The sequence below is a fragment of the Ylistrum balloti genome, unplaced genomic scaffold (genome assembly GCF_031769215.1).
Source record: "Ylistrum balloti isolate Yb309-2 unplaced genomic scaffold, AGI_CSIRO_Ybal_v1 Utg370536, whole genome shotgun sequence".
NCBI lineage: Eukaryota > Metazoa > Mollusca > Bivalvia > Pectinida > Pectinidae > Ylistrum > Ylistrum balloti.
The window spans coordinates 60255-75661 of record NW_026782341.1 but is presented as its reverse complement, the minus strand read 5'-3'; the positions used below and the strand labels follow the sequence as shown (position 1 = coordinate 75661).

At 35.5% G+C, this 15407-nt stretch overlaps 1 protein-coding gene across 1 annotated transcript in view; it reads left to right on the top strand.

Moving 5' to 3' along the window:
* Positions 1–4056, top strand: part of LOC132555986 (dynein axonemal heavy chain 1-like) — a gene marked incomplete at its 5' end in the record, with an annotated part of 79134 nt that extends 75078 nt beyond the window's left edge. The window contains 2 exons of the mRNA XM_060220373.1: positions 1532–1766; positions 3329–4056. Of these exons, the coding sequence (XP_060076356.1) occupies positions 1532–1766; positions 3329–3450 (357 nt within the window). The remainder of the gene's footprint in view (positions 1–1531; positions 1767–3328) is intronic.
* Between the last annotated feature and the right edge of the window lie 11351 nt (positions 4057–15407).

Below are 15407 nucleotides of genomic sequence, written 5' to 3'. Positions count from 1 at the left end.
GCCAAAACAAAATCATGAAATTTTCATGCCTTTTTGTATGATATATAGAAATACAGACTAGAACATTTTGCTATGGAATATATAAAACTATTACAGAATGTAATCTCTTAGTCTTCCTGGTGATGAATGGTTGACCTTTTGACCCCAGGTGTCAGCTGGGGTTGCAATTAGTGAACAGAATAGACTGTTAATGAGGCAGCGTTACATTCCGAAAAAAAATTCTCACACTGTTGTATTATAAACCCTAGTTATTCTGTCAGTATATGGAAATATGAAGTGATTTGGCAGTTTATTGAAATAGTGTTATGTCATTACAGTAGTTTTTTTTCCCTGAGTAAGATTTTAGCATTGCATCAAAATCCTGGTGCAATCATCATCATCATCATCATCATCATCTAATCAAATTTAAGCAATGACATCGTAAAGTGTCGAGTAAATGGTACTATTCAAAAATATGGAACATAAATTGTCATCAGTTGGCAAGATTATGAAACTTCATTTTAAATTTGAGGTTAGATGTAACATATTTATGTAACACTTTTAACTTTCATTAATATTAAGTTCATGAATTTGAAAAATTAATTCATATCTTTTTCTAATCTTTTTTTTTCCACACATTGTCTTTGTGGCAAGGATTTTCCATCTTTAATAATGGAATTTCTTTGTGCAGTAAAAATAAGTTTCAGTTGTAAACGTTTTCCAAAATTATCTAATATATCAACAGGGTGATGGAAGTGAAAAAGTTTTGTTGCTTTAATAGAGTTAGGGAACAATTTAATTTTGGATTTGATGTTTTTCTTGATTCTGAATCCAGTACCTTTGTCAACTGTTGGAGAGGCATGATGAAAATCCTTGAAATCTTTTTGAATGATTGCCAGCTGAGGAAAGCTTTATGTCTTTCCTGACTGAAGAATGAGCTGTAAAATCAATACAGTACATAAGATATACGATATTTTGTTGTCTTGTTTTTTTTCTGGTCCACTTCAAATTCTATGTAAAAAAAACAACACATTGTAGTTTATTGCCCATAAGTGTTGAGATATTTTGAGCAAAAACAATAAAGTAGTTATTTTTGAGAATGGTAACACATGTTTTGAGAATGAAATTTAATTATCTCTCCTGCTTTTTTTTTTTTTTTTTGATGTAAATTACTACAAACAGAATATTTATTTGAGATTTTGAATTGAATTTTATCAAAAAGAAACAACTTACAACAAAATTCTGAATGAAAAAGTTACATTTTTGAAGATAAAAATTCATCAGGATTTTTATTTTTTCATTTTGATAAAACAGTAATTTGTGTGAAAATAAGTGTTTGTACACTTATATTGTTTGGTCTATGATGTACTGGAGTAATATTAAGTTACAGATAATTCAGTAAATCAATATTGATACCAAATTGGAAAGGGTAAGATTTGTCGATATCTTTGTTTTGCTGGTACGAAGTAGGGAAAGCATGACTTTGATGTTAATTTTTCATCGACATCTTCACCAACATTTTGAAGTTGAATTTGTGTATTTTCTGTTACAGGTAATGCGAGAGACTGTTGATGAGTTGAAGGGAAGCCCAGAAGATGGTTGTTACATCCGAGGACTTTACCTAGAGGGCGCTCGCTGGGACAGCACCCTCCACCAGCTAGGCGAGTCTCGACCCAAGGAACTTTTCACCGAGGTTCCTGTTATCTGGCTGAAACCAATCACCAACCGCAAAGCAAAGGACAGTGGCTTTTATGAGTGTCCAGTTTACAAGACACTGACCAGAGCTGGTGCGTAATCTTCGATAATTTTTTTTTCAAAATTTGATACAAAATTTGTGGATAATTCTACTATGCTTTGAAATTTGTTGCAGTGTACTGTGATATTGGTGACATGTAGTGTTGTAAATTTTGACATTTAGTAGGGTTGTCCCTATACCAAATCATATAGTCATAGGAAGGGGGAGGGGTAGGGGGGGAGAATGTCATTCACATCTCCATCTACACACTAAATTTACAAATGGAACATTATCATAAACTATTTACATTGACCAATCAAATATTGTGTTAGATCTTGAATGAAAGAAAAAAAAGAGGAGGGGAGGAATATGTTACGAAAACTAGAAATGATAACCAATGATCATAGTTAACTGAAGGAAACTTTAAATAAATAGCTTGCTTGGTTTGGTAGGTAGGTTTTGGACGATGTACCCACAGGCAAGTAACCACAGTATTGCTTCCACCTACACCTTAGCATTGAATGGGAAAGGTTTGAGACTGATTGACAGAAATAGATATCTTACAGAGATCTTCATGGTCAATATTTGGACTGTAATAATTGTTTTCTGAATGTCCTGTCACCCCCGGGGGTAGGGACAGGTATATCTGATGTATCAAAACTTTCTGTAATGGCCAAGTAATGGTTTCATTGTGGGATTATCATCAAGTCCTGTGGATATATATGTACTTCTGTCAGACATACTTAGGTGATGTAAAGATAATTTATAAAATCTATTTATACCACCAATTTTGTGGCCGAGTAGATGCTATATTACCTACAAGGCATTTTAGTCTTACTGCTTCACTTTTACAACAATCTTACAAGTTGCCTGATCAATTCTGAATCATTTCATCAGAGTTTTTGACAAATATATCCAACTTTCTTCTCATTTAGTAGGATGAAGTGTTATTATTAGTAATTATTTGAGTGCCTGAGTCTTTGGAGTTATACTTTCATTTATCTATAGTAAGAAGCTTTTCACAACCCTAAAGATAGAATCAGTAAAATTTGTGAAAATTTTGAAATCCTTCAATTAAAATTTACAAGTACAAAAAAAAGGGTATTTCATGTATTTTGTAAAAAAAAAAAAAAAAAAAAAAACTTATTTACCAAACTCTTCGCAGTTGTTTGGTTTAACGCCTTCTGAAGATGAAATAAAGAAGAAAAATTCCTATTTCACTGTGTATACAAAATAAAGTATAGATAGAAAGACTTTTAAGTTACATTGGTATGGAAATGAATTTCTGGTTAATGAAAGACAAGCTGATTTAGACCTATGTTCAGGAATGAAAGTGCATTCATGGGCTTACCGGCAAGGATTTTTCAACTTTAATATTAAAAACAACAGATCTCACAATGTGAAATTTAAGTATTCCCAGAAATTCTATGAGTCCCATGGAAAGTCTATGAGTACAGGACTCTTGACTCACATTTCTTTAGGTTACCCTTGTTTGGAAGACCTCAGCAATGAAATACATATGTACAATGTATTGTGAAATAGATAATATGTTCATGAATATTCTTAATTGTCCAGTAATTATGGACTGACTATTTGACCTTTTGTACATTTCAGGTACTCTGTCCACTACTGGTCATTCCACCAACTTTGTGTTTTCTGTTGAAATGCCCACTGAGAAGACACAGAACCACTGGATTAAACGTGGTGTGGCCATGTTGTGTGCTCTCAATTACTGATTATCTCCCTTGGATTATCTCCCTTTAAAAAGGGAAACACTGAAAAATGTGATAACTTATATAGAAAATGTGATATTTATTTATTTATACAAACCACATGAAGATGAAAGGAAGAATTCTCTATAAAATCTTTGAATACATGAAATGATATTATACTGACCTTAGCAAAGAAAAAGAAAACAACACATGAAGATGGATTTGGATGCCTTCGCAAATCTTTTTTTTATTCCCTGTATGAGACTGTTATGGACATAATGATATGAACTGTGATATATCATCAGCCTAGATTTCAATCTTATGGAGAAAATATGCCAAATAATGTTATGTTGAATTTACAACCACGTATACTAAGATAAACTTCACCGCTACTTTTAGATTTTAGGTAGCAATGATATTTCAGTGCCTAGTTGAAATTTATTTCATCTTTTACAAGGAACACTGGTTTAAATTATTTTTTTACATTAAACACTAGAAACAACAGTATTAGTTCAGCAGTAAACATGTTTGAATATATTTTGCAAGTTATTTTTCAACTGAAATACAGATTTGTATGGAGAAATGTTGTGCAGCAGATTTGAACAATTTATAAGTCTTTTTGGAGTTGAACAATGGTGGAATTTTTTTTTTTTTTTATTTTTGTATTTAGCAATCCTTTTTTTCAGAATTCTCACAGATTGCAAAAATAAGAAATGTACAAACAGAATATTGATTATATAAATGTATACCTAGTTTGGAGTGATGCTTATGCCATCATTCTGCCATCTGTGACCGACGTTTGTAAAATAAGAAAGCTTACTTAGTAATTGATTTGAATACAAACTGTATATAATCCAAAGTCGATTTGTGTCACAGCTTTGCCACCATTAAATCAATATATGGAATATGATCTGATGCAAACTGTAGTTGAATATCATCAGACTCTCTAAAAGTTTTCTCAAATATTTACACAGCAGCATGAATAAATACGTGGAATAAATATGATAAATTAGGCAATTTTTATCATTGTTTAAGAAGAATTTCTGCTTCAAAGTTTTGAGATTTTTTTTCTCTGAAAAATTTTAAAAAACATCAGTATATTCCAAGAAAATTTGTACATTCCAAAGCAAATGGATTTCTATTCAACGTTTATTTCAATAATTTCATAAATGTCTTCATGTTTAAAAAATTCATGTACATTGGGGTTGTGAGTTTCATATTGATATTTTTTGTTTTTTAGACATTCCGTCCAATACTATTGTAATATCTTTTTATTGTTCAAAATAGTCATAATGAAAATCTACAAAATATATTTCTTTTTTAGAATAGATTGTTGAATTCAAGTACGTTCAAATAAAAGATAAACAATTATCATAAATGTGAAATCCGTCCACCTCTTTTTTTAAATGAATTTTTTCAAATGATATTTATTTAATTTTTTTTATCAATCATGAAATTTATTAATTTTTGTTTATGTAAAGAGAGCTTGATAGCTATTCATTTATGAACTTACAAAGCTATAAAAATTCAGTTATTGTTGATTTGTTTTGAAAAAAAAAATATTAAAAAAATCAAATAAAAAACATAAAATCTAATGTTGTGTTTGTTTTATTGAAGTTTCTATCAAAGTGTGAACGCTGCATCCTATGAAGTACTCCCAACTTTGGATTTTCTCATGACCTTGTCCATCACAAGATAGATGACCAGAGAACATTGTCACAGGGGCTTGGTACAATTTCTCACACCTACAGATCACAGGATGAAGATATAATCCCAAGTTCCTGTGTTTTTGAACACAAGAATCATCAAACAGTTTCTAAGAGACTCTGAAGGACTTCCAAATTTGGATGTCTGCCTTCTTCTCCATCTTACTATCACCATCTAATATTGATAATATGGTCAAAATATCTGTTATCAAATATTGATGGTAAGATCCTCCCTGGTAATATAAATGATAAAGAGGAAGAAACCCTCTGTTGTAAAAGTAAAAAGAAAAATATTTGACCAAATCTGTATCCCCATTCTCAGATGTTATTCTCATACCATGGAAATCTGCTTAATATCATGTCCAATATTTCTGTAGAAAATGTGATATTAACAGGAACATGACATTAACAGATTTTTTTCGTTCATTGGAATCTGAAAGTTAACTTTCTGGAGGATTGATTCCATGTTATTTTTTGTATACAAATCATATACTTAAAGCTGACACTACAGGAATTGTTTGGTAGATAAAGCAGCAGCTCAAACAAAATTCCACAAAGGCTGGAACACTCATCATTTCTATATATTGTATCAGAAAAACTAAGAAATCAATTTTTAAGACCAAAACAGCTATTTCAGTTTATTTTTTACTTTCAAAACTAGATTTCATTCAGAAGCTGATAATTTGGTCTAAACCAAATAGAGTCTACTACCTCAAACTTAGCAGTGCTGCATGGTACCTATCATTTAACCTGTGAAGATAGATTAAGAATAATTCCTGTAGATCATTCAGTGCTGTAATGAATTTGAAAAAAAATCACTTAAGGTGAAAATATTCTTCAGTTTTTTCATGTAATAAAAAATAGTCTAAACCCAGGAACTAATACCTTATATTGTCTGTATTAAGGGTTTTGGTGATGGCTCTGTGACCAAAAAATGGTAAGCTCCCTTTTTCAATTAACGGAGTTTCCCTATGACTTCTACATCTGACGCTCGATATTTTGACAGGCGGGACATTTATGCGTCCTCAAACTGTCTAAAGTCGGGTGTAGCGGGAGCTATCAGTTGTTTGTACGTACGTACACGTATATCGGTACAAAGTTTACGCCTTGTGACGTGCTCGTGACGTCATATTGGGTTTTATCACGCTAAGTGACTTTTGCAGGAACCACTCCATGCCTCGTCAATGGTTGTAGCTATTTTGTGAACGCTCTTCTACAATATCGTTTCAGCAGTTTAAAATTCTTCATAAGCTCTTAAATATCAAGATCGATTTCGCTTACTTCTGATCGGCATATCTTTAGGTTTTTCATTTAAACCGCTAGAGAACCTTGTGACGTCATATTCAAGTAATAAATGGATTCCGAATGACGGAGGTAAAGCATCAAATATTCCTTAGATCTCGTTTTCTGTAATTCTGTGAACTGGATTGGAATTACACAGAAAGTTAAAACGAAATTCTCCTTTTCATTATGAATGCTTATACGCGTATAAGGACTGCATGTATTGTTGTATTAAACATGCCAAAAATGTTCATTTCTGTATTTCTGCATTTAGACGACACTATTCAAACCTGTATATTTTTATGACCTATGCGTTTTCTGCTTCATTTATTTTACAGGAACTCGTTTTGGTACCACGAATATGCGGTGAAATCATTTTCAGTCAGGACTCGGGGAAGTGCACTGCATTTGCCTATCGAATATATTTTTTCTTCCTTTTAAAGAAATAATTTTCCACATAAGGTTGTCGCAATATGGCCCGAAACCACGACGCCAAAACGCTTGCATCCGGTGATGTAATTTCCAGTCATCAAAACGTTTAGAAGTCGAGCACGAGCGAGACAAATGAGTCATCTGGAAATATAACGTTACCATGTTACAACCATCGGCTTGTTCCGGCCTTGCCATGGTTTGCGGAGATCACGGGAACCAGCTGGCTACCTAACTTTCTGTGCCACATCACATTCTATTATTTTTCTTGTATTTCTTTCATTAGTACTAACAAAATATCGGCACTCTTAGCGCGATTGAAACGTCATCTAAGAATCTACGAGCAAAAGGTATTAGGCAAGGGAACGCTGAAATGGTGTTGTTTTTTGTTTTTGTTTTTTTATCGTTTTGGGGTTTTCTTCCTTGAATTAACCCGAAGTGAAGACGATGTAAATGGCTTTAAGGTCAACTAAAGGTCACTTTGAAGTGTAGACTCCCTGAAATGGCGTATCTGGCCCCGATATCATTACATTTTATCTGGTAAAATTATACCGAAAACGAGCGAGCCAGTCCTAACCACACTGTACTTCTAATAGACACTGAAAACAAAACCACCCTCACAAAAGTTCAGCACCAAGACCCAGGTAAAATTACCGATGAACGCATTAAGAATACAGAAATATTGGAATCCCAAACATTGCAGTATAGACCATAGATTTTAGTTGGTCGCATTCACGCCCCTCCTCCCACCCCACTCCCTCTACCCAACCCCAGTCCTGTTCTATTATTAGTTTATAATTAAACTCAAGGTTTACACGGAGACCCTTGAAAAAAATAAAAGAAGATGACCAGGTGATCTGGAAGAGTAAGCGTCTTCTGTTTCATTAACAACATCCGCCATGTAAATATTGGTCAATCACTTATGTCACGTTCTCAAATGAGAACAAGGTATACAACAACGGAATCACTGAGCACATCGACAAGCATGTAACTCGTCCAACTTCATTTCGCACAAGGAAACAAAATATATCTCAATGAGATCGTAATGGTGACTATGAATATCATTTCAGCATTGTATCGTATGACGAGGAACTGAACTGACGGAAGGTTTTTAATCACAAACAGTAACCGTCTCCTCTCCACCTTCTTCCTTTAAAGAAGATGTCGGGTTTTTTTTAATAGTCACGAAACATGGTTTTTTTCCTAGTTAAGTGTTTAGATAAAATCCAGACGGCTACAATAACATCTTCAGTGAAAACGATGACGTAAATAAAACAATCTGTGACGTCAGGGTTAAGATTGCATCGGTAGATCGCCCCAGTAAATATAATATCAGGCATTAGACGCTGTCTATGTTTCCTTTTAATAAAAATCAACACTGATCTATAAAATATACATATTAAAAAATATCACAACTTTATTAATCTCCCTGAAGGTATATTCATTCTTTGCTATGTTTCTAACGAAAACACGAAGTTCAAGGACTTTTTTTTATCACGTTAAATATTACTGTGAACATCGTTAATATCGACAGAATTTCAATGCCAGCATTTACATCAGAGGAAATTGATATACAGTAATATACACTAGCTTCAAAGAGCTGTTATTTAAACATGATCTATGTCGACACATTTCAATTATTTGATGTATGTAAATTAAATGTAATGCAGATAATATGATAGAATGCATGAGCGGTCCTTTGACTTTATAAACCCGAGGCCAGAGTGTCTTAATTGGATTTTGTTTGTATATCATATCTACCCAGTATATCTACATTAACTAGAAGCCGCCTTTCTATGTTACCGCCCCGGTAGGAATCGGTTGCACCGATTCGCGCCATGCCGGCGGAACGTCCAATATACCACGGTACATGTACACTCAAAAATGCCGGTAGGTCGCTAACCCGGGGTCATAATGTACAAGCGAACAATATTGATATTTCTGTGAAAGGATCAGAATTATTTCGGTGTCCGTTATGTAAATATTTGTCTAGTTATGACAGAAATCGTCCGAAAATGCGCCGGCCTATCAAATAATAATATGTAAGGGTGACGTAATATTTGATAACATAATTATTGCAAATATATCGATATTGTCTGGTATTTTTTTGTTTTTTTGTTTTTCTTTTTTTGTTTCGTTTGAGTAAAGAGATAGAAATGAGAGACAAAGAATGATGTAAAGTAGGGGTTACAATATAAAGGAATTCTTGATGTCTGAAGAAAAGATGTTGATTTGTTGGGGTTTTTTTTTCAAAATTATTATCAGAATTGTTAATATTGATTTTTTGGGTGAACAATTTCAGATTTCCAAATATGGCAATTTATTTCTTGCCTTCGAACATGAAAATACGTTACAAATATTTTCTGAATTGAATGTGAAGACGCCTTAAAATTTTAGTCAAGGACGTATAATGATGACGCTTTATTGTTATATAAGATAATTAGGTCATCTTGAAGTATATGGACTTGACACACATCCCCGACCACCGTCCACACAGACGGCGAAAGCGCGTGTATGAATTCACAAACTCCATTGTAGATGTGTAAATACGGACCGCATTGGAAATAGAACTATTATATATCTGTATTTGCTTTAGATTTCGTTCAGTCACGCGCATAGCGTGAAACAAGGTGTCATTTTACAAAGTAAAAACTGAAACATGACTGGCAAATTAAGTTTTGGCTAATTACATAGTAATACATGTATGCTTAGATTACAAAAATGTCCTTTCTCTAGAAATCTAATACATGTAGGTTGTACAGACAATATCTACGGTACAGACAGTCAAAACCGGAAGCGGTAATTGAAACATGGCTGGCAAATTAAGTTATTGCTAATTGCATAATAATACGTGTATGTTTAAATCACAAAATGACCTTTCCCTAGAAATCTAGTACATGTAAGTTACAGACAGTGAAAACCGGAAGCACTGCATTGAGTAAATAAAGTTGTTGTTTCTTGTAATACAGGTTAACAACATTGATAGATCACTTAATAGTAAGTTTACAATTTGTCACTTGGCGACAAACTTATCACAAACATATATTAGGGCAGCGATGCATTTTGTTAATTCAGCTGAATTTATTGCAAATACACGTGTGACCACGTTATTTTGGATATTATCAATAATGGATTCAGTGTATTATTATATTTGCAAATCTTTACAGGTGATATCAAAATGATAACAACGGTGATACATTAGGGACATTAGCAATGGTAATTTCCGTAATAGTTATAAAAGAGCTCGACTTAAATATCTCTAGCGCTCGGCAAACTGAACATGACAGTTTCTATGGTGCCGATATCTTTTCGTTTTAAAATATACTACTAACTATATATATTGTAGTAATAAAATTAAACGAACATGAAGTAGGTCAATTTCATCAACTGAACTAACGTCGCCACTTATGAAACACTTTCAAAAGGGTCAATAGGAGCGAAGTCTGTGTTAAGTTGTTAAACTTCTCTTGTGGAAGCCAGTGATAATTTTAGAAACGTTAGAAATATTGGTAATCTAATTTGAATCTAATATGTGTTTTTACGCATCTGAGAATTTCCAGGTGATTAATACCTCGATGAGAGGAAGACATTTCGCAAATATATAACTTAAATTAATTTTCTGTTTATTCGAAACAAGTTAGACCCTGATGTCTATATTTGTCCTGTAATGTATGCCTTCAAAGGACCATATCGTTATTTTTAACGTTTATAATAGACATTAAATATTTATGTTAGGTTTGACAGTAACAGCAAAACGTTAAAAAATCACGATATGAATATTTGAACGTACATGTATTAATCGGCCGAAGTATACCAAAGTGCGTGAATCACAGTAAAGTGACTATGGAAAAAAATAAATTTTGTGAGTGTATCAACATTTGCTGTTCAACAAGAAAATCAGAGTTAATTTAACAATGTACAAGCGATATTTTAGAGCGAAAAACAACAACAAAAAACAAACAAACAAAAAAGCGAAACAAAACAAAAGAAAAAAAAATGATCACGGCGTTAAAAACTACATTACCTATTTGAGAAAAAAGAGGCATACATTTTGTGTAAAGGGTCATGAATTTGCATAATTAATAATACGGCGGATATCTTATTTTTATGTAAATCAGCTTTATTATGTATGTTATGGTCGTGTTTAGTGTTCTATTAGACAAGTTTTCCTGGCGGAAGTATATATGTGGGAGAAACCTGGAGTAACCATGGGAAGTTTCAGAGTTTATTTCTCACTCACCTATACAAAGTATGTTACAAGAGGTCAACATTAATGGTTATTCTTCACATGGCTGACAAGTATCATGAAACAATGGGGTCGATGAAATTAGGGCCATTAATGGGACCGATGCTGTTTTACTAATTAGAAAATGATAAAGACATTATCTCTTAGTGTCCCTCGGGAGCTGTTTCTATGGCAAAACTTTCCACAGAAATAGACTTTAAATTTCTGTAAACACATTTTTATATATTTGTTCAGAAAATTTGTTTGTTCAGGTATTTTTGGTGATGTATTTCTAAGGTACTATCAACATATACATCGCGACGAAGCCTACTAACTTACCCAGTACTTACTGACAATTGATAAGTTTTCTCAGTCGCAATATGTAAGGTCCCTGGAGTCATTTTTATCTAGCGACAGAGATAAATATGCCATCAGTCCGAAAACCCCGGTCCTATGATAATTTAGTAGTACTTTTTTCTCCTTACGAGCCTACTAAATAGCGATAGTACAGACACATTAGACAAACTTTTTAAAAAATTAAATGTTGACTGGATTCAAATATCATTTTGATATAGCGCGGAAACCACATTATTTGCCAAAGATATGGCACTTAGGAACCATTCTAAATTTTGGACCCGACTCGAAATTTCATTTCAGCCGTTAATTGATGTGAAACGTCTCACGATGTTCAAGGCAAACGTTATTTCAAGCGATTTCAACGATGTCGACCTGACAGAGTGAAAAAAACAAAACAAAACAAAAACAGAAAAAAAACATTTTCATCCTACACCAACAAAAGATGTGTTTTTATAGATGTCTGGGAATTCCGCACTTCCTCGCACCAGCCATGTTAAAAAATTGAACTTATCAAAGACTTAAATGAAACACATATAGATTTTTACCAAACCATGAACCATAAAGCATTCTTATCGCACACTTAATTTTTTTTTTTTAATAATTTGAAACAAGTCTGTATGCGTTCCGAATCTGGTATATGGTTTGTTATTTCAAAACAGTAGCAGACCAAAATAAATGATAAATGAAACTAAATTATGAAAAATATATCCTCGCTGAGCGTCGAATAGCTTTAACCAAGTTACAAAGTCGTGCCTTCTCGAGCTATAATTAGACAACATAATGCCATTTGATATCAAGATTTTTTTCTTTCGTTGCCCTGCTCACGATCAATCAATGAGCTTCCAGTGACATTTAAAATTGTATTTATCAAAAGAATGTTCAGACAACAAATTAGTTAATAGCAAATAAAACAATTAGTGGAAACCGAGGGTATAAGAGAGACTGACACTAACTAAGTTTGGGTTTGTTTACTGAAGATTGGATCTTTGTAAATGTTACTGTGCGTTATTATATCAAAGGAACCACCAGGACCTGGGGGTTTGTTTCAACCTTTCTTAAAATGTTTTGTATTGTTTTACTGTTTATTGACAATTAAAAATTCATTAGAGATTCTGGAACAACGACAGAAAAGAACATTCACAAATATTAAGTCATTATACTAAAGGGGAAAAATAGATGAACTATAGAAATGAATAGAAATAAAGGATCCCTACTATGCCTGGGACGTACGCCCCTACTATACAATGGACATGTGACCCTATCGTGCCGTGGATGTGTGTCCCTACTGTACCAGGGACATGTGACCCTATCGTGCCGTGGATGTGTGTCCCTACTGTACCGGGGACGCACGCCCCTACTCTACCAGGGACATGTGTCCATATTATCCCGGGAAGTGTGCCCCTACTGTATTAATAAGGACGTACACTCCTACTGTACATGTGGAGTACCTTAAAACGATCAGGGACATATGTCTCTACTCTACCAGCAACGTTCGTATCTACTGCACTAGGGACATCGACTGTGCCAGGGACAATATCGCTCCTCTGCCAGGGAAATGTGTCCCTATCATACCAGGGACACGTACCCCTACGGTAATGTGGATCTGTATCCCACGGTGCCAGGAACGTATGTCCCCACTGTATCTGGGACATGTGTCACTACTGTACCGGGGACATGTGTCACTACAGAACCAGGAACGTATGTCCCTTCTGTATCTGGGACATATGTCACTACTGTACCGGGGACATATGTCCTTACTTTACCAGGAACGTATGTCATTGCTTTACCTCGGCCATGTGTCACGTCTTTACCTCGGACATGTGTCAATTCTGTACCAGGAACGTATATCAGTACTGTACCGGGGACGCGTGACACTGCAGTTGTATCATTGAGCCTGCTTCCGGGGGTCGTGTTTTTGATGATACAGATAACAGTTGGATCCTTGATCCTGCTCCCGGGGGTCGTGTCTCTAATGATACAGGTATCACTTGAATCCTTGATCCTGCCCCCGGGGGACGTGTCTCTGATGATACAGGCTGTATAAGTTGGATCCTTAATCCTGCTCCCGGGGGACGTGTCTCTGATGATACAGGTATCATTTGGATCCTTGATCCTGCTCCCGGGGTTGTGTCTCTGATGATAAAGGTATCAGTTGGATCATTTAGCCTGCCCCCGGGGGTTGTGTCTCTGATGATACAGGTATCAGTTGGATCCTTGATCCTGCTCACGGGGGTCGTATGTCTGATGATAAAGGTAACAGTTGGATCCTTCAGCCTGCTCCCGGGTGTCGTGTCTCTGATGATACAGATAACAGTTGGATCCTTGAGCCTGCTCCCGGGGTCGTGTCTTTGATGATACAGGCTGTATAAGTTGGATCCTTAATCCTGCTCCCGGGGAACGTGTCACTGATGATACAGGTATCAGTTGGATCCTTGATCCTGCTCCCGGGGACGTGTCTCTGATGATACAGGTATCAGTTGGATCCTTGATCCTGCTTCCGGGGGACGTGTTTCTGATTATACAGGTAACAGTTGGATCCTTGATCCTGCTCCCGGGGGCCGTGTCTCTGATTATACAGGTATCAGTTGGATCCTGGAGCCTGCTCCCGGGGACGTGTCTCTGATGATAAAGGTATCAGTTGGATCCTTGATCCTGCTCCCGGGGACGTGTCTCTGATGATACAGGTATCAGTTGGATCCTTGATCCTGCTCCCGGGGGACGTGTTTCTGATGATACAGGTATCAGTTGGATCCTTGGTCCTGCTCCCGTGGGCCGTGTCTCTGATTATACAGGTATCAGTTGGATCCTGTAGCCTGCTCCCGGGGCCGTGTCTCTGATGATACAGGCTGTATAAGTTGGATCCTTAATCCTGCTCCCGGGGGACGTGTCTCTGATAATACAGGTATCAGTTGGATCCTTGATCCTGCTCCCGGGGGACGTGTCTAATGATACAAGTATCAGTTGGATCCTTGGTCCTGTTTCCTGGTAACGTGTCTCTGATGATACAGGTAACATTTGGATCCTTGAGACTGCTCCCGGGGGTTGTGTCTTTGAAGATACAGGCTGTATAAGTTGGATCCATAATCCTGCTCCAGAGGGACGTGTTTCTGATGATACAGGTATCAGTTGGATCCTTGATCCTGCTCCCGGGGACGTGTCTCTGATGATACAGGTATCAGTTGGATCCTTGATCCTGCTCCCGGGGGACGTGTCTCTAATGATACAAGTATCAGTTTGATCCTTGAGCCTGCTCCCGGGGGACGTGTTTCTGATGATACAGGTATCAGTTGGATCCTTGATCCTGCTCCCGGGGGTCGTGTCTCTGATGATACAGGCTGTATAAGTTGGATCCTTAATCCTGCTCCCGGGGACGTGTCTCTGATGATACAGGTATCATTTGGATCCTTGGGCCTGCTCCCGGAGGTCGTTTCTGACTGGCATTTCTGGAATGATATCTTTCATAGTCTGCTTCGTGCCATATTTCTTTATAAGTTTCCAATTGCCTGTTGGAAACATTTATGGAATTTAATGTTGTTATTTTGTGAATTTAAACAATACATTAATCAGAATCGTTCACTCGTAGTAAAGTTTTTCAACGGAAATAACAAAACGAATAACAGGGACGTATAATACTGTATTATACGTCCCTGGTAATAACAAGCTGAAATAGATTATTTCAATTACATTATACATATTCTTGGATAAGGATTTCCGAGGATGAAAAAAAATGAACAAATAAACTTTGTATATTTCAAAAAGTCCGAAGTTGAAAATAATTATATTATGTTCGTACATATCAGATTTTTAATCTTTGAATTGCTTTATCGAAACAACCGAGCAAAATAACACATGTATTTTACCCGAAAACGACACCTTTTTAAAAGTAAATGTTCACGGATAAGTATAGAGTCATTTGATCGACTCCAGTATTCAATTAATGTGCACTTATAAGCTGGGAAATTAAGAGAAAATCACGAGTAAAG